The sequence below is a fragment of the Papilio xuthus genome, unplaced genomic scaffold (assembly GCF_000836235.2).
Source record: "Papilio xuthus unplaced genomic scaffold, Pxut_1.1 DF828142.1, whole genome shotgun sequence".
NCBI lineage: Eukaryota > Metazoa > Arthropoda > Insecta > Lepidoptera > Papilionidae > Papilio > Papilio xuthus.
The window spans coordinates 6097742-6115372 of record NW_013530507.1 but is presented as its reverse complement, the minus strand read 5'-3'; the positions used below and the strand labels follow the sequence as shown (position 1 = coordinate 6115372).

General features: G+C 34.8%; 1 protein-coding gene across 2 annotated transcripts in view; it reads left to right on the top strand.

The window, feature by feature from the left end:
* LOC106114396 (lipid phosphate phosphohydrolase 3) overlaps nt 1-10968 on the top strand; it is a 57909-nt gene extending 46941 nt beyond the window's left edge. For both annotated transcript variants that reach the window (XM_013307586.1, XM_013307587.1), the window contains exons 3-7: nt 7075-7229; nt 7516-7736; nt 7841-7967; nt 8358-8540; nt 8650-10968. In XM_013307586.1, coding sequence (XP_013163040.1) covers nt 7075-7229; nt 7516-7736; nt 7841-7967; nt 8358-8540; nt 8650-8781 — 818 coding nt within the window. In that variant the 3' untranslated portion in view covers nt 8782-10968. The remainder of the gene's footprint in view (nt 1-7074; nt 7230-7515; nt 7737-7840; nt 7968-8357; nt 8541-8649) is intronic.
* The last annotated feature ends 6663 nt before the right edge of the window (nt 10969-17631 follow it).

Below are 17631 nucleotides of genomic sequence, written 5' to 3'. Positions count from 1 at the left end.
AATACTATCGACATCCGTTATTTTAACCGACTTTAAAAAGAAGGAGGTTATCGATTCTTTTTTTTATCGTAAGGTAGTGCTTTCAGTTGGGTTCCTTTATACCAAAGTTATTGAACACCCACTACAAACCTGCATACAGATATGAATACTGCAACAGTCTTAGCTAAAGAGTTATAAGTTACTTTACTTTTAACTGGACAGAATTAATTTGTCGCACTCAATGCAATGTCAAAGATATGTTATTAGAAAAGATATTTATGGATAGTTAATTGTTTGTTAATCCCAAAAGTGAAGATCATTTAGTATATACCAGCTATATACTCGACCCTAAATAATCAATGTATATTATGTAATTCCACCCCTAAGGAACATAATTATTCTGTCCGTTTCACCCTCCATATGTTAAGTGTTACCGTTAACGACTTTAAGATAGATATATTCCAGACGTATTTAACTACTGTTAATGAACATTAGAGAATGAAAACATAACTTTCTTATAGTTGGTTTCTGAGACCAAAATCCTTGTATCAAACATATCGTCATCCCTAACAATGTGTTTTAAAAGAGGATTTTAGTCAGTCAAGATATTCCAAATCACGTTTTTTTCTTTAGTTCTATAAGTAAATATATTAAAAGCTCGATTATCTAATTCTTTAGCTATTAACTAATGTACTTATGTAATTAAAAACAAATAAACTAATAATTTATTCACATCAAGCAATTAATACTTATGTATGTTGAGCAAGGTTACTTAAATTAAGTTCATTGGTTTTACTTAAGTTAGATACTTGAATAAGTTGAATGGTCGAAGAGTGAACTTTTTAAGTGATCCCTAAAGCCATAAATATAGACGTGATAAGGAAAAAACGTAATTTTTAATACCACTGTGATCTATGGATCAATGATTTGGTCATGGAAAGATCGATCCAAAGATCGATGGATGTTTGTTAGAAGGTATCTCCGGAACAGTTCAACGGATCTCTATGAAATTTCGCACAGATGTAGAACATAGTCTGGAAGAACATATACGCTACGTGCTATGTTTGTTTTCAATTCCACTCGTACGGGATCGCAGTCAAAAGCTATTTTCATAAATGTATTTATTTTAAAAATAATAATTTAAGCTATCACCAGTTTTAACAGTCGTAAAGTAATATTTCTTAAAGTCAAATTTTAAGATAAAAATAATATATGTCAGCCTTGTACCAAGACCTTACATTTTATGTGGGAAGTGACGGCGATAAGTGACTTATTGCCATTCCTGGTGACGTGCTGTGGATTTATGTCTGCAGTCGGTATAGTCGTTAAATTAATGACATTACACATAACTAGTGTAAGCTTGTTCATATTGACTTTATAACTAACTTTGCCCTGCATTTTTAGTCGTTGTTGGGAGCTCTTGAACTTTTCACAATGTTTTTTTTATATCAAGGCGGAAAACAACCAAACGGCCCCCTGAATCTGCCCATAGGCAACCGCAATAACACGCTGCCTACCTTTAATCGACACGGGGAGAAACGCACAGAATGAAGATTCCCGTTCCTATAGGTCGTCTCTTCAATCAAATTTACCTCCTTTTTCCATCTTTTTTTTAAAGAAAAAGATGGGAAGGGAAACGACCTAAAATTAGGTCTCCGACACGCTGAATATTCCTTCCTAGCATTGTGCTATGAATATTAAAGAGATTTTTAGGATTCCGTACATTCTTTTTTAATTACTACACACATGCCTATCTAGATTTGACTATTGATTACTCTTACATAATTAAAAGAAATATACGATTTTTATAATAATAGTTTCGTACTGTTTGCTTTTAAAATAGAAATGTTGAAAGCCACTTAATCAGAGCGCTATGGGATGATAAATACTAAAGCCATTTCTCCCACGTAACTCTTTATCAAGATGAAAAATAGTATGTTAATGGAAACTATACATTTTATCAAATGTTCAACTTCGTGCGCGTCAAATGTTGGGTCATAGTTGCCGTGAAAAGGGTTGAGTCACACTTGTAGCAAACTAAAACTTATTTTTTTAATATTGGCCGATTTTTTTTGTTAATTTACCTGATAACTTTTCTTGTACGATTCCAAATAAGCTCTATGGTTGTGCTAAAACAAACTCTCGACCTCGTGATTGGAAATCCCTACATTACGCTATTGAAATTTCAACAACCTATTTGTAAACTACGTTTAAATTTCATGTTTTTTTACATTTTTAACGATTAAGCCATAATTACGAGAACTATTAAACACAATTATAATTTGTTGTCTTAACTAAAAATGAAATGCCCACATATGCCGCGTTGTGGCCCTCCCTGTCCTCAGCGGTATTTCCAAACAGTTACGACTTAGGGGCAAGACTTCTTCAAGTTCTACTTCAAGAAAAGAGCGTACAGTCACTTAAAGGATGTCTATGAGCGTCGGATTAAATAATTTTAGGCGATTCTTTCCTCGTTTGGCCCTTCTCCTGTAAAAAAAAATAAAATTTCTTTTATCTAATTGGTAGATATTGAAATATTGATTTATAAGTTGTCAATCAATGGTTCGTTATGTCAACAGTTGTACGCTCCCGCACTCACTGTGCCCGTGCCCTTAATTGTTTCGCCTACGCGACTTTTTGTCAACTTTAAGCTTTCTCTAATAGACACAATTATACGATGATTCATCAATGAATAGAATATAAAATTCATTTTGTATTTACAAAATGTATCCAGCGGGACTAGACAAAGTGCATTCGCTCCGAAGCGGTTCCGTAAAGAACTTCAAAAATGTATCGAACTGAAGCGCGACAATCACGTGACTTCTCGAAAGTTATTGACAGCTCTATACATTTTTGAACTTCGTTATGAAATACGACTGACTCCATGACTAAATGATTCTCACCGAAATTTAGCATAAATGTAAAACATGCCTGGAAGAACATAGACTACTAATTATTTTATTTCGCGCAGACGGAGTCGCGGTCGTCAGCTAGTGTAATATAATTTGCTACGGTACTTATGTACATACAACATATTAATCGATTAAGGCAGTTACGTGATAACATAGAAAGTTGTTTGGTATGTTTTGGTTGTCTTAAGTGAAATGATGGGAAATTAATTGAATAACATACGTTAAATCAAATAACAGCCGTGAGAAATAAAAGCCTAATGACAAAAGAGACGAAAATTAAAAAAATAATAAAAAAAAATCATTTTTCAAATTGTAACAAGTACAACATCTTATATATAATATTATCGTGTCACAATTTTCGTTCCCATACTCTTCCGAAACGGCTTGACCGATTCTCATGAAATTTTGTGAGCATATTGAGTAGGTCTGAGAATCGGCCAACATCTATTTTTAATCCCGCGCGGACGGAGTCGCGGGCGACAGCTTGTGATATATAGATTGTAGTTTAATAGACTAATACTTAAATAGTTTACAATTGAGTCAAAAAATTGTATGTGTAAATATACATGTTTACTGTGGATTTCTGAGACCAAAATCTTCGTTAAAAAAAATAGGACCCACCTGCTAGCAAAATTTTTCGATCAAAAAAAAATCATAATCGGAGTACCAGGGGCGGAGTTACTTCTTAACACACATAAAAAACATACAGACGAATTGATAACCTCCTCCTTTTTGAAGTCGGCTAAAAACATATTTTTATCTTTGTTTTGTCAATGACAGGGCTAACGGTAACTTTTATACAGAGATTTTTGTCTCAGAAACCAAAAATTAGTAGAGTATAATCTGTACTGATTCGTTCAGTTAACTGGCTAGCATACCAGCGTATATTTACAAACATAACAACTGTTTTGAAATCAATATTGTTCCGGTAAAAGAAACGAATACACATTACAAAACTCAATAAATTTTAGAGTCTAATACACTGAATATGATGGTGATGAAATAAATTTAATTATTTAACCGTAAAAGAAAAAAAAATCAAAGATATGTGTGAAGTCAAACCGCACTGGGCTAGCGTTGACTATGCCCTAGTCACCCCTAAGTTATCGTAGGCTCAGAGCCTCTTAGTGAAGACGTATAGTAAGCTTATGATGAACCAACTCAAAATAATAATTAAAATATTTCAATAGACAAAAGCTTAATAAAACGAGAATACATTCAACATTATGCTTTTTTTTGTATTATAATGTGGCAAACGAGCGAGCGGTCACCTGAAATCGCTGAAATAGCGAAGTGACCGTTGCCCATACACATACGCAATCGCATATACGTTGCCTACCTTTGATTGACGGAGGAGGGGATGCACAGAAAGAAAAATATATTTCCCTTCCATGCATCCTCTCATCCGGAAAGTCCACTTGTACTTCCCATCTCTTCTCCATAAGAAAAAAGGTGGGAAGGGAAAGAGGACTAAATTAGGCCTTCGGGACGCACACTCATCAGACGAAACGCGGAATTGCTTTCACTTCACGGCTGTCTTCTGTGTGGTCGTGGTATTTCACCGGGCGAGCCGGGCCATTTCGTGCGAAGATGTTAAAGCGGGCTCTACCACTGTTAAATCTTATCTTACTAATATAAATGCGAATGTCTGAATGTATGTATGGGATAGTTGTATGACATAGTGTGGAAGAACACATAGACTACTATATAATTTTATTTTTAATTCTACGCGGACAGAGTTGCAGGCATAACTAGTATACGATTTACTTCATAAAATGTATTAGCTGACCATTAATGGTCTAGTAGACCAGTAAACTGTCAGCTAGCATCGATCTTAATGATTGATGACGGCACATGAATATCACAACTACTGCAAGGATTTCTTGCGCAACAATACTCAAAAAGGAATACAACGTCTTGTAGGAAAATGCTGCGACAGCTAATCAGATGACCCTTGAGGTAATATTAGGCAAGGCTTAGGCCCTTATGACGATTACATGATAAGGAGTTTTAGTACCTTCAATTTTAAAATAGCAAAATTTTTTTAATGAGTTTAGTCACATTATTTCTATCTAGTTTTAATCCATCTTCAGGACAACTGATTCAAAAATGTAAAGATAATAATTAGTAACATAATATCTTACTGTATTTTTAAGTAAAATCGTTAACTGTGGGTTTCTGAGTTCCTCCGTTTAAAACATATTGTTATTTCTTTTTTGTCAAAGTTAATCACAGGAATGACAACATATTTTATACAGAAATATTAGTCTAGAAATCCACGGTTAGTGTTCGATTGTTACAGCCAATTTGGTTACGTAACTTCAAACGTAACAGTTATTTGATATTTAAAAGCGTATCTTTTCCGGCTGGGTTACCACCCTACTAGCTACCGGAACAAAGGGTGGTTTAGTCTGCTAACATTCCGGTAGGGTTTCATTCTAATTTGTAATTTAATACCATAAATTTAACAAGTGTTTATTACATCGTACAACAGCACAGGTTCGAGTCAAAAGAGGTTTTGGAACTCCAAACCTCTTTTATGGTGTTCTAAATTTAAATGGATAGATGAATAAAATTACTACAGATTAACAAAACAAAAAACTATCATAGCTGATATTTATTTTATTCATATTACCGTTAGATTTTGAACACATTTGGAGGGAAATTTTACTAATATTGATAGATGTGTGATTTTTGGTTGTTATCTCCGTAACGGCTCATCGGATCTTGATGAAATTTAGCACAGATGTAGAAAATAGTTTGAAAGAACATATAGGCTACTAATTAAGTTTTATCGTTGTCAGCTAGTCTTTTATTTTTGGTTATACAATTACAAAAAGGTTAGTTAAAATGTTAAAATTAATAATAAACATTCCATGTCTGACGGGCATGTCTCGCTCATTTGTTTAAATGTATTTTGTGTCTGAGCAATTACTGTTTATAATTGTTCGGACGGTTGATTGGCGTTGATAATTCTAAAGCCAAAAGTATTGTTAGAAGCCGGTCACACGGCTAAATGACGTTAATTATTCATGCACGCCAATTCTTTTGAAATTATGTGTGAAACATTTTTACTTCGTATGTCACGTGTTATATTGTGATCCGTGGCTAAATAGATTTAATGAACTCTCTGAAGGACCATAATAATGACCTTTTGTTTTTGATAAATCGCTGCAACTGACTACTTGTATTCCAGCATCCAGTGTCGAAGTATTTTCATATCTTGTACTGGCTGTCACGACTCCGTCCGCAAAGAATTAAAAAACTTAATTAGTAGACTATGTGTTCTTTTAGACCAGTCTTTCCCAAAGTGGGCGATAACGCCCCCTTGTGGGCGCTGCAGGTCTTAAGTTGCGGGTTACAGAATTCTCCGTTAATTTAATTTGAAGTTATAGTGGTTTTTAAATATGTGAAAATATGGGGGCGCTAAAAATTTTTATTCTCAAAGTGGGCAGTAGACAAAATAAATTTGGGAACCTCTGTTCTAGACTATATTCTAAATCTATGCCAAATTAGATACCTTCTTACTAACATCGATCCATCCTAACATTCGCATTTATATAAATAATCTAAGTTATACTCAGAAAAAAGACTTTGAGGTACATAACAATTATTATATATTTCATCCTGCACATTGATTAAAATGAACTAAATGTAAGTAACAAAATAACAGAAATGCTATGTCATTTACAACTGGTTTATAATTTATTTGACAAATGGAATGTAAGCTGTTCCTGAGAGTTAATTTGATTTCAAATTCAGCATTCATTGGTGTCGCACAACGCGATAACTTAGGACCAATTTTGGACCATTTATTATACCTAATTGGAAAACTAGTTATGTCGAAGATTTTATTATTAAAACATAGAATTAACTCTTGCAATGATTTAGTAAATGGCTAGAAGTCGTAGTCGTAGTATCTAAGCGTATTGACCACCTCTGACCACCCCTTTCGTTTTAATCGCCGTTGTCTCATCTCTGTCTACTAGTTTCGTAGATATATTTAATTAGCTGATCGAGACGTCGTCCAACTGAAATCAAAAAAAAATGAATAGTCTATGTGTTCCAGACTATGTTCCACATTTGTGCCAAATTTTATCAAGATCCGTTAAGCCGCATCTAAACATTAGTATGAAGTGTGATTTGTTTCTTTTTTTTTTAATCTACGTTTCTTTGTCTACAGTTGCGGCGATTTGTATATTATTGGAGGTGGGGGCGCTGCCGAGCCGACGCGGCGGGTTCACATGCAACGACCCGGCGCTCGCCTACCCGCACACCGGGGATACCTTCTCTATATCCTTTGTTGCTGCCATCACAGTCATCGTTCCTTTCCTTGTTGTAAGTAATATACGTGGATGTATTATCTTCTTGGATGAATATCTTCTCCTTAAGTCACTTTTGAGGATATCTTTCAACTTGCTTATATGTCCGGGAATCCATTCGCGCGAAAAATAATCAGTAGGCTATGTTCTACATCAATGCGAAAATTCAGCAAGATCTGTTCATTTATTCTGGAGATACTTTTTAAAAACTTCCATCCATGCAACCATCCATCCTTCTATACATCCAAACATTCGCATTTATAATATTAGTAAGATATATTGTAGATATTTATTTGTTTTAGATGTGGGGAGTGGAGACAATACTCCACCAAGATGATGAGTACACGATGAAGAAGAACAAACTGATCTCAAGTGCAAAGACCGCGTCTCTCATGTATAGAGACTATATTTACGGCTCTGTAGTCAATTTGACTGTACTGGAAGTTGTCAAGTGCGTGGTTGGCTCGCCCAGACCGACCTTCTTTGATTTATGTCAGCCGGATAAAGCGAGGACTTGCAATAAGTAAGTCATGCTGAAATTACTTAAAAGAATTTCTCAAATTATTGTAATCATTCAAAATTTGTGTTATGAATACTTTTTTAAATATGTTGTTTCTTTATGTTTAGTTCGGAGTATGTCAGTAGCTACACTTGCACCTCAACCAAGTACTCGAGATATCTTCAGATCGATTCCAGTCGGAGCTTCCCGTCTGCGCACGCGTCTCTCTCTATCTACTGCGGGTTCTTCATAGCTGTAAGTACCGATTCTAGATTTACTCTTCATTCAAATGCAATCGCCAATCTGTTTCACGTCTGTCTTCTTGATAAACGTGTTTCTTGTTAATAAACTTTCCCCAGTGGGGTCGATTCGACTTTAGAAATAAATGTCACCACTGCTAATTTCTGCTGTCCTATTGCTTTGACTACAGTTTATTTTAGATCTTTACTCCTGCGTTTTCCTGTATTTAGTCTATGCGTTCGTGATTCTCTTCGTTAGCAGTCTCTTCCTCTATATGCTCCTTTTATGTCACTGTTTTGTATTTTGTGGAGTCGTGCTGCTTTGTACTGTCTGTTCAACCAACAGTGTCTTTGGCACTGTCATTTATTTCGTTGTGCTATTACTTACGAGTTTGTATGTTCATAGTGGTACTTGCAACGGAGAGCGTTCAGCTGGCGCAGCAGGTCAGTGCTGGTGGTACCCCTACTCCAGACATTGGCGGTCCTGTACGCTGCGGTATGCGCGCTGTCCCGCCTCACTGACCGACGTCATCACTGGTGGGATGTACTCGCTGGAGCTGTGATGGGTTTTCTTACTGTTCTCTATACGGTTAGTACAAGACTTCCTCGTCCTATCTTTGATTCAAGCCAGATTTTACAATGTTTGTACCATCGACTTTAATATTTTTTTAACCAACTTAACGGCTTTTTATTTACAGGTGCTAGTTCTGTGCAAGAACTTCTCGCAACCGTCAGTTGTAAGCACAAGTGATATCAGCAGCAGTGACGGCAACAACCATCAATCGGTGCGACGGTTGCTGGCCAGCGAGCCACGGGTCGTGGTCCCCTAGCCCGAGTCAGTCTAGACCACACGGTCTTGTCTTGGACCAGTCGGTCTAAACTAGCGAGACGTCTAAACGTGCGATCGTTTGAAGAGTGGTGGTAGATATCGTCAGTTTGATCATTAAGAGATTACTTTGACCAGATTTACCTGACCTCTAGACAGCGGTCTTAAATGGAACACGTAGTGAAGTTCGTAGTACCCTAGTAGTTCAAGTGATTTGTGGCAGCTAACAATGATCTTAAATCGAAGTGACAAGTATAAAATAAAATGGTCGGTGAAGAGACAAAAGTGGATGTGAAAGAAGAAAAGTAACGACGATATTTTAGTAGATAATAGAAGATTAGTTTTCAAAGACAATATTTCATTTTTCTTGTAAAGCCGAGCAAAGTAATGTAAAGATATGAAAACATGTTTGACAAATAGAGCTTTAGTAATAATTTAGTGTTTATAAAGATATTCTGCGTGTAATTAAATCAATTTGTGAGTTCATATTTTATACTTTTACTGCGTAGATTGAAACGCATATCATTATAAGCTTTGTCAGGAAATCTACTTACAAGAAATTACGAAATTCGATAAAAGAATTTCAACAAAAACTGCAAAATAATAAAATTGTACTTTATTTATTATATAAAAGTGATGTTTATTTGGGTTAAAATAACTGCAAACGTGGTTAAATCATTAATAGGCATAAAATATCGTAACAATGCAATTTACAACGTAAACAAAAATTATTATGAAGATTGAATTTTTTCAATTAAAGCATTTGTTTGAAAACTATTGCTATCTCTATTTTTGTTAAAGGGAATAAGGGAGATGACAATATGTTTCTGTATCCGTGCTTAATTTGGCAAACTCGTACCTCGTACGTGACAAGAAAAATTGTAATCTTCCGTCATTTTTTCCCGCTTTTTCTCATTATTGTCTTAAGTATTTATTTATTTAAATACTTCATGATATTTTATTTATCCAGTGAAGATGTTTGAAACATTATATTTATAAATTTGAAGATGTTAAGACTTTTGTAGACATAAAAAGTAATTATTATTTAAATTGAAAATTTGACAGTTGAAATATATTTAAAACTTTTAGAACGAAACATAGATAAAAGATTTTTTTGCCATGACAAATAAAGATTACTAGCTAAAATATAGATTCTATCGTAGTTTCTCCTAGATAATAGACACATAATGTTAATAATTTACAAATGTAGTTTGGTGCGTTAAATGAATAGTGCTTGCAAACATAGTTCTAGTTTCCATGTCTAAGGCCCTTCGTACACAAGGCAATATAAATCGTCGAAACTAATATTATATAGCATCGCGAATCGTCGACGCACGTTGTCTATTCTGGTAAAGGCATTACATGTCAAATAAATATGATCCGCCATCTTGAAATTTTTGACAAACATAGAAATGTCAACGCGTGCTCTGTACAAGCCTCTATAAAGTTGTAGTTTCGAGGATACGTTGCCTTGTGTATGAAGAGCCTTATTCCACTGGCGCAGTCGTTGCTGTTTGTAATTACAATCCCGTGTTATTAAAGTCGCGTGGCTGATTCTTTACAATAGTAAATATATTTACAGTAATATGAAATAGTCAAATTGTAATAAAGCTTCATATTTTTCTGAATAATATAAAAAATAGTAGTAATAGTATAAAGGTTTATTCCACTTGGATCATGTAGATGATACTCGTATCACCTGTTTGATCAATGTGGAATATATCATTAATAGAACAAAATGGGTCATAATTCTACTTACGATTTATTTATTATTAATTTAAATTGTAATTAATTAATTTAAGGACCTTCGAAAGTATTTATTGTACAGTACCTGTCTAGTCTTAAGTGATATTAATGTGAGGATTAGTCTATAATTTTAAATACGAAATTATGACATTTTTTGCCCACCTATCTGTTTGTTTTGGCTTTCTCTGAATACGTACCAAATATATTGTCATCTCAGTCTTTTTCGTTGAGAGTGAAAGAGATGACAGTATGTTGTGTTTGGATATATCAGCAGTAGAATCCAAGGGTTATTTGACTACGTCTTTTGTAAACGACTGGAACAATAACATTCCTTCGCATTTAGATTTAATGAATTCTTCGCCTAGTTTGTTGTAGTGTTGTAAATATTTTAATATTTCTGACTGTACGTCTATGTGAATTAAATAAAATGATTTGATGATTTTAATTATTTGTTTTATTACCATTAACCTTTTATACTTTAGATAACTTTTTTTTATATCATAAGGTGGCAAACAAACGAGCGGCCACCTGAAATCGCTGAAGTAGCGAAGTGACCGTTGCCCATAGACATACGCAATTGCATATGCGTTGCCTACTTTTAATCGACGGAGGAGAGGATGCACAGAAAGAAAATATTTTCCCTTCCCATGCATCCTCTCATCCGGAAAGTCTACTTCCACTTCCCATCCTTTCCATAAAAGAAAAAGGGTGGGACGCACACTCTTCAGACGAAACGCGAAATTACTTCCACTTCACGCCTGTCGTCTGTGTGGTCGTGGTATTTCACCGGGCGAGCCGGGCCGATTGGTGCGAAGATGTTAAAGCGGGCTCTATCACTGTTACAACTTACGCAACGTCTTAATAAAACTAATAACTTGTTTTTTCCACGTTAAAAAATTCAGTCAATCTCTTATCATTCGTCCGTTCCTTCCTTTCTTATTCAAATTTGTAATTATTTATAACTTACTAGCTAACGCCCGCAACTCCGACCGCACAGAATTAAAAAAAATCAAGTAGCCTATGTTTTCTTCCAGACTACATTCTACGTCTATGCCAAATTTCATCCAAATCCGTTGAGCCGTTTTGGAGATACCTTAAAACAAACGTCCATCCATTTTAACATAAGCCTTTCGTTTCGTACATTTCAAAATATCGTCATCCCTGTCATTATCTTTGACAAAACAGAGATGACAATATGTTTTAAACAGGGCTTAAGAAGTTACAGAACTAATAGAAATTTATTTTTAAACTATAAACAAGCCAATTCACGGTCAATTTATTTTTAAAGCAATTATTGAACAGTTGGTATAATTGTTTCGTTACTATACTCGTAAAATATCAATACCATAGTGTTAGGGTGTGGAGTGTTTGATATTTTAACATACAATTATAGCCTGTAAGTACATGCGATAAGGATGATAATCGTAAGTGCGTTTAATGCATTGCACTTGTTCAAATTAAAAGGCCATACGGAGTGAGGGATTCTGGGTCAATGGCCCGACCCGCATGATTGTAACGCGGTCTTGTCACTGTCATCTTCTTAATGTCTAATCTTACTAATATATTAAATGCGAATGTTTGGATGGATGGATGTTAGAAGGTATCACCAGAACGATTCAACGGATCTCGTAATTTGACATAGATGTAGAACATAATCTGGAAGAACACATAGGCAACTTACTAAGTTTTTTTTTTTTTTACATACGGATAAATTCGCGGGAAACAGCCAGTCTTTTATAATTTAATTAATTATCTACTTTATCTCGATTGAAAATAATTAGAATCTTCAAAGATCCAAAATGCAGTAAATTAAACAACCAACTATAGAATTAAATAAAACCCACTTATCTTTAAGATAAGGTCTTAAGAAGTAAAGACAAGATAATGTGTCAAATATCTATGGTCCATTGCAACATCTAGATGCATAATTTTACATGAACAGATACAATAATTCTTTATTTATTTACTTACAACATTGCCCACATAATTCTCATTCTAATTGAATTGGAAATAAATTCAAATTTTTATAGAAAACACCATGATTTACTATAACCTCAAATCCCCTGCAACGATGTCATGTTTTTTTATTCATTGGATTAAAAATTATATTTATTTTGTGTAAATCACTTTAATGGGTACATAAATGGGATATCGCACATTTGTAAAATGACATTTGATTGTAATTAAAATTTATTACTCTGTGTATCTTTTTTTATTTAATAAATAATAAGTTGATTAAGAAAACGATATAACCAATGTACTTTCAATTAAATATGAACCTACATTATCGTAAAATAATTTTTAATAATTAAAATGAGTCTATAATTTAAAAAAAAAACGACAATATGCCGGTGTAGCGGTACAACACTACACCGACAAAAATATCAACGCTTACATCCCCTCACTACATCTGACATTTGACTTTTGATAAAAAGCGCGCCAATCCCTCCAAATCATTAAAAAAAATAATTTCTTAAAATAACTAATTCAAGAAGACTTCATGACTGCGGGTGGGATGAAATAAATCTCGTAGGATTGTTGTGACTCGCGTCGTGGATGTAAACGCCCCCGCACTCATGATACCCTGGTACTTGCAGATTACTCATCCAGATACCAACAATGACATTAGTACATTAACTAGGATTTGTTTGTAGGTTATGCCTACATGGTAAAAACGAATTAGTCTATCCCGAGAAACATAAACACTAGGCTTTTTTAAACGTTATCTAGACTCATGTATAGCACATTTTGTTTTATATATTCCTTATGCTAAATTACATAAGTGAATTTCTAAAAAAATTTCTAAAAGTTGTAGAACTTTATCCCTTTTGCGTAAAAATGATACAGTTTAGAAAAATATCGCATTTGCCTTTTTCTTCGTCTATTACTAATAAGTAGTAATTGCACTTTCAAATTTTATTTTCGTGATGCTTGCCTGTGAAATATAACTGTTGTAAATAAGTTAGCGGGCCTTTTGCGGGTTTGGCCCGGTCCGCCCGGTGAAATACCACGACCACACAGAAGACAGGCGTCACGTGGAAGCAATTTTGCGTTTCGTCTGATGAGTGTGCGTCCCAGAGGCTTAATTTAGTCCTCTTTCCCTTCCCACCCTTTTTCTTATAAGGAAAGGATGGGAAGTGGAAATGGACTTTCCGGATGAGAGAATGCATGGAAAGGGAATATATTTTCTTTCTGTGCATCCTCCGTCGATTAAAGGTAGGCAACGCATATGCAATTGCGTATGTCTATGGGCAACGGTCGCTTCGCTATATCAGCGATTTCAGGTGGCCGCTCGCTCGTTTGCCACCTTATGATATAAAAAAAAAAATGAAATCTTAATTTAAAATCCTTAAAGGGTGATATGCTTTTGTTTCTCTGATATTGTTCTTGAACGTTAGTAATCAAACAGCATAAGCAATGTATGCACTTTGGAAAAATAAACAACTAATATAGATTAGTCTTTAAACGTAAGATTACTCATATTAAAATTATTTACGCATTCATGACATATAAAAACATATCAAAATAACATTAGCATAATGTATTTTTTATACATACATATAGTCACCACTAACCATGGTTTTCTGAGACCAAAATCTTACTAATCTTACTTCTTACTAATATTATAAACTCGAATGTTTAGATGGATGGATGGATCTTGATGAAATTTGGAATATATGTAGAACATAGTCTGGAAGAACACATAGCTACACATTAAGTTTTTTTTTTATTTCCGCATAGAAGAAGTCACGGGCAACAGCTAGTCTGTGCATAAAACATAGACATCCTTGGCATTATCTTTGGGATTTTGATTCCAGAAACCCACAGTAAGTCGCTATGATAATTGATAAAGCGTGCCATCCATGTGGTAGTAAAAGGTCATTATGTAACGTAAGGAACAAAGGCTGAGGCCACACGCGCCGCAACGGTACAGGGTTCTAAGTTACTCTAAGTTCACACTTAGCACGCTCACAACGCACTTAGTGCCTATTAGTGCTACCTTCAATAGGATGACCACAATATATTATAAAGACTACGGACACGCGTAAATAAAATAAAACATTATTCATTTTGCTTTCATTAATTAAACAAGCATTGTTATACAAAAAACAAACTTCGAATTTAAGGTACGTACATTTCCATATGTTCATTTCTTAGACTACATTTGTTTCGTGTACAGGGCTTTAAATAAAAAACCCTTGTTTGCAGAAAAATGTGTTAATATTGTAGATCATGAATAACAAAAAGACATAGAAAACTGATCTGACATTACTAGATTCAAAAGTTTTAATTTCTTCTTTTTTTGATTTAATGGCAGCTAAAGTGTAAAAACTCCTTGAACATTTCGTTTAAGCTACTATTAGATTAATGAGAAAACTAGAAACATTAAGTAACTTTCACAATAAGCGACCACATTAATTTTGAAATTAATCTTTTTTGTAAGATAAGGGGGTGAGGGTACGACGTGGTATCACCTCTGTGCGGGGCTGTGTGAAAGATGATGTGAAGGGAGTGCAGCAACAGATGAAATGAGGCCACTGTTATATTCACAACAATTTATTCACAATTCACAGTCCACAAAAAATGAGAAGAAGGGGAGTACAACAATAAGAAGAAGAATATAAGTAGGAGAAAGAGAAATACACAAATTCGGACACCTACGGAGGTCACTTACAGGGGCAAACGAGCAGCAGATCGCCTTACATTCATCCCGATTGAGCTGATGCCCATGGACTGATGGATATATCCGATATATGGATAACCATTTCGTTTTATTTGTCAAAAGTCAGCGAAAATAGTTAAAACATAACTAAGGACTGACAGATATATTAAAAGGCACGTAATCCTGAAAATGTCCCTAAATGCAAAAAAAATTATGGAGTTCCTAACTTAGCGTGTTGGGTAACGCGTTGCAGATTTGAAAAGACCTCTACAGTAAGTTATTGTGTAACTTCAATAATTATGTGTACAGTTTCAGTTTGTGCTTAAAGGCAGTTTAAGTTGTGTTATCCTTTTTTATATATTCACTTAAGTAAAGCTTTTAACGCGATATAAATAGATGCGAAAACGTTTTTACGAAACGTTTAATCTTATATATAAAATTCTCGTGTCACAATTTTCGTTCCCATACTCCTCCGAAACGGCTTGACCGATTCTCATGAAATTTTGTGAGCATATTGAGTAGGTCTCAGAATCGGCTACTATCTATTTTATAAAACCGCGCGGACGAAGTCGCGGGCGACAGCTAGCATAGTATAATTTTATCGAATGTTCGAATGAATCATTTGAAGCAATCTCGAGAACGGCTGTACGGATCTCGCTGATATTTTGCTGAAACCATAGTCTGGAATAACACATATGCTAATAATGAAGTTTTTTTTTAATTATTTCGATACGAGATAGTGTATCTTCACATAACAATATAAATTGTCTTTATTCATATCTTTACTAAAAATACGCAACTAAAAATGAAAATTACGAAGAAATAAAAAAGGGCGAAATACAATAACATAAGAACCCTTATTTAATCTATAGTTCAGTAGGCAAGTACTCAAACTTTATTTAAGAGCGAATAAAACGCTCCCTATCCACCAACTCAAAACAAATAAAATCCACTACAACATTGCGATGTCTCCTGATACGGCTGACTGATGGTAACTGTCTCTTTGCGTGCACAGACAAGCCTTAGCTATCCTCCAATCAAAATAAACCGTAACACACAGAAATGTCGTAACCCAAATATTTAAATTACATATTATTTGATGAAGCTTAATTTAGGTTTTGGTTGTACTAAAATTCGATGAATGTGTTGAAATACGAGCTGTCGCCCGCGACGCCGTCCGCGTGCTGACTGTACACTCGCCGTGTAACATGTTACATTGCACCTCATAACTTTGGTCAGTAATGTTTTTTTGTTTTTTGTGACTGAATTGCCTTGAGGCATTAACAGCTTCACCGGGCTTGAGGTGGCCGAGGGCAGGTGGTACTTAGCCTAAACCTCGTTTAAGAGTAACTAAGCTCGAGGGCTCCCTCGGGAACCTCGGCTCAGGCCGTTCCTCGTTATTATTACCGAATTGGGCAGTAATCAGCTTAATAAGAAAAGCAATTGCATTTCTAATTTTCTACTCTAATATGCTTACTTAAAGATTAGCTTCACTATATAGTATTAAAATATCAGCAAACGATCGTATACATTATGATAGGAGACTAGTTGAGCCATGCGTCATACGCAAACCGCTTAGTTAGTGTCCAAAGATAATGAATAGACAAATGGACACGTCTTGAATTTACTTTCGAAATTCTTCTACATTTATACGTATTACATTAACTGGGAACATTGGATTAAACACTGGACTGGAATTATTATTTTGTAATTATTATTTTCATTTTCATTTGTACATTTCTCAGGCGTACTTAAGATGTGTGAACCAATTCACACTGGCATGATTGAAACCTAACCATTAAGTCACCATGCGTTATGGTCTCTATTCTCCAAGGTCAATGAACTGATGACTGTAGTATGAATTAGTTGTCTCTGGTTACGATAAGATGGCATTAGCACAAGCGAAAGCGTGCCCGTGGTCCCGTCCCGATGCGTTGGAGGAACATAGAGGTTTAGTAGGTATGCCTCCGCTATGGAGGAGAATCCCACATAACTACCGCGTCCTTTCTGCATTCCTCTCTGGAAAAAAAAAGAAATGGCATTAAATTCAAACTGTTAAATCTGAAATGTAACAAGATAGTAAAGGACCTAATACTATTAAATATACATTAATTGCAGGTTGTTTTGCACTATCATTGACAATAAACAACCCAGGTACCGCGTAACTGGATACAGAGTGGACCTTATCTGTGGTCTGTGTACAGTGAATCTCGACGAACAAATTCCCGTCACGAAAATACATTGCTTGCTGTAATCGTGTTGAATCAGTTTAATGTTGTTCTAATTCAGGATTGGTTAAAGAAAATTATTACTTAAGGAACATTGGAGATGGCTAAGTTAGAAATAATATTTCTTTGAAAACTACAAACAAGAACGAAGGAGAAGAATGATTAAAATTAGATTAGAAATGCAATTCGAACTATTAAGATTAATTTCATGTATCAC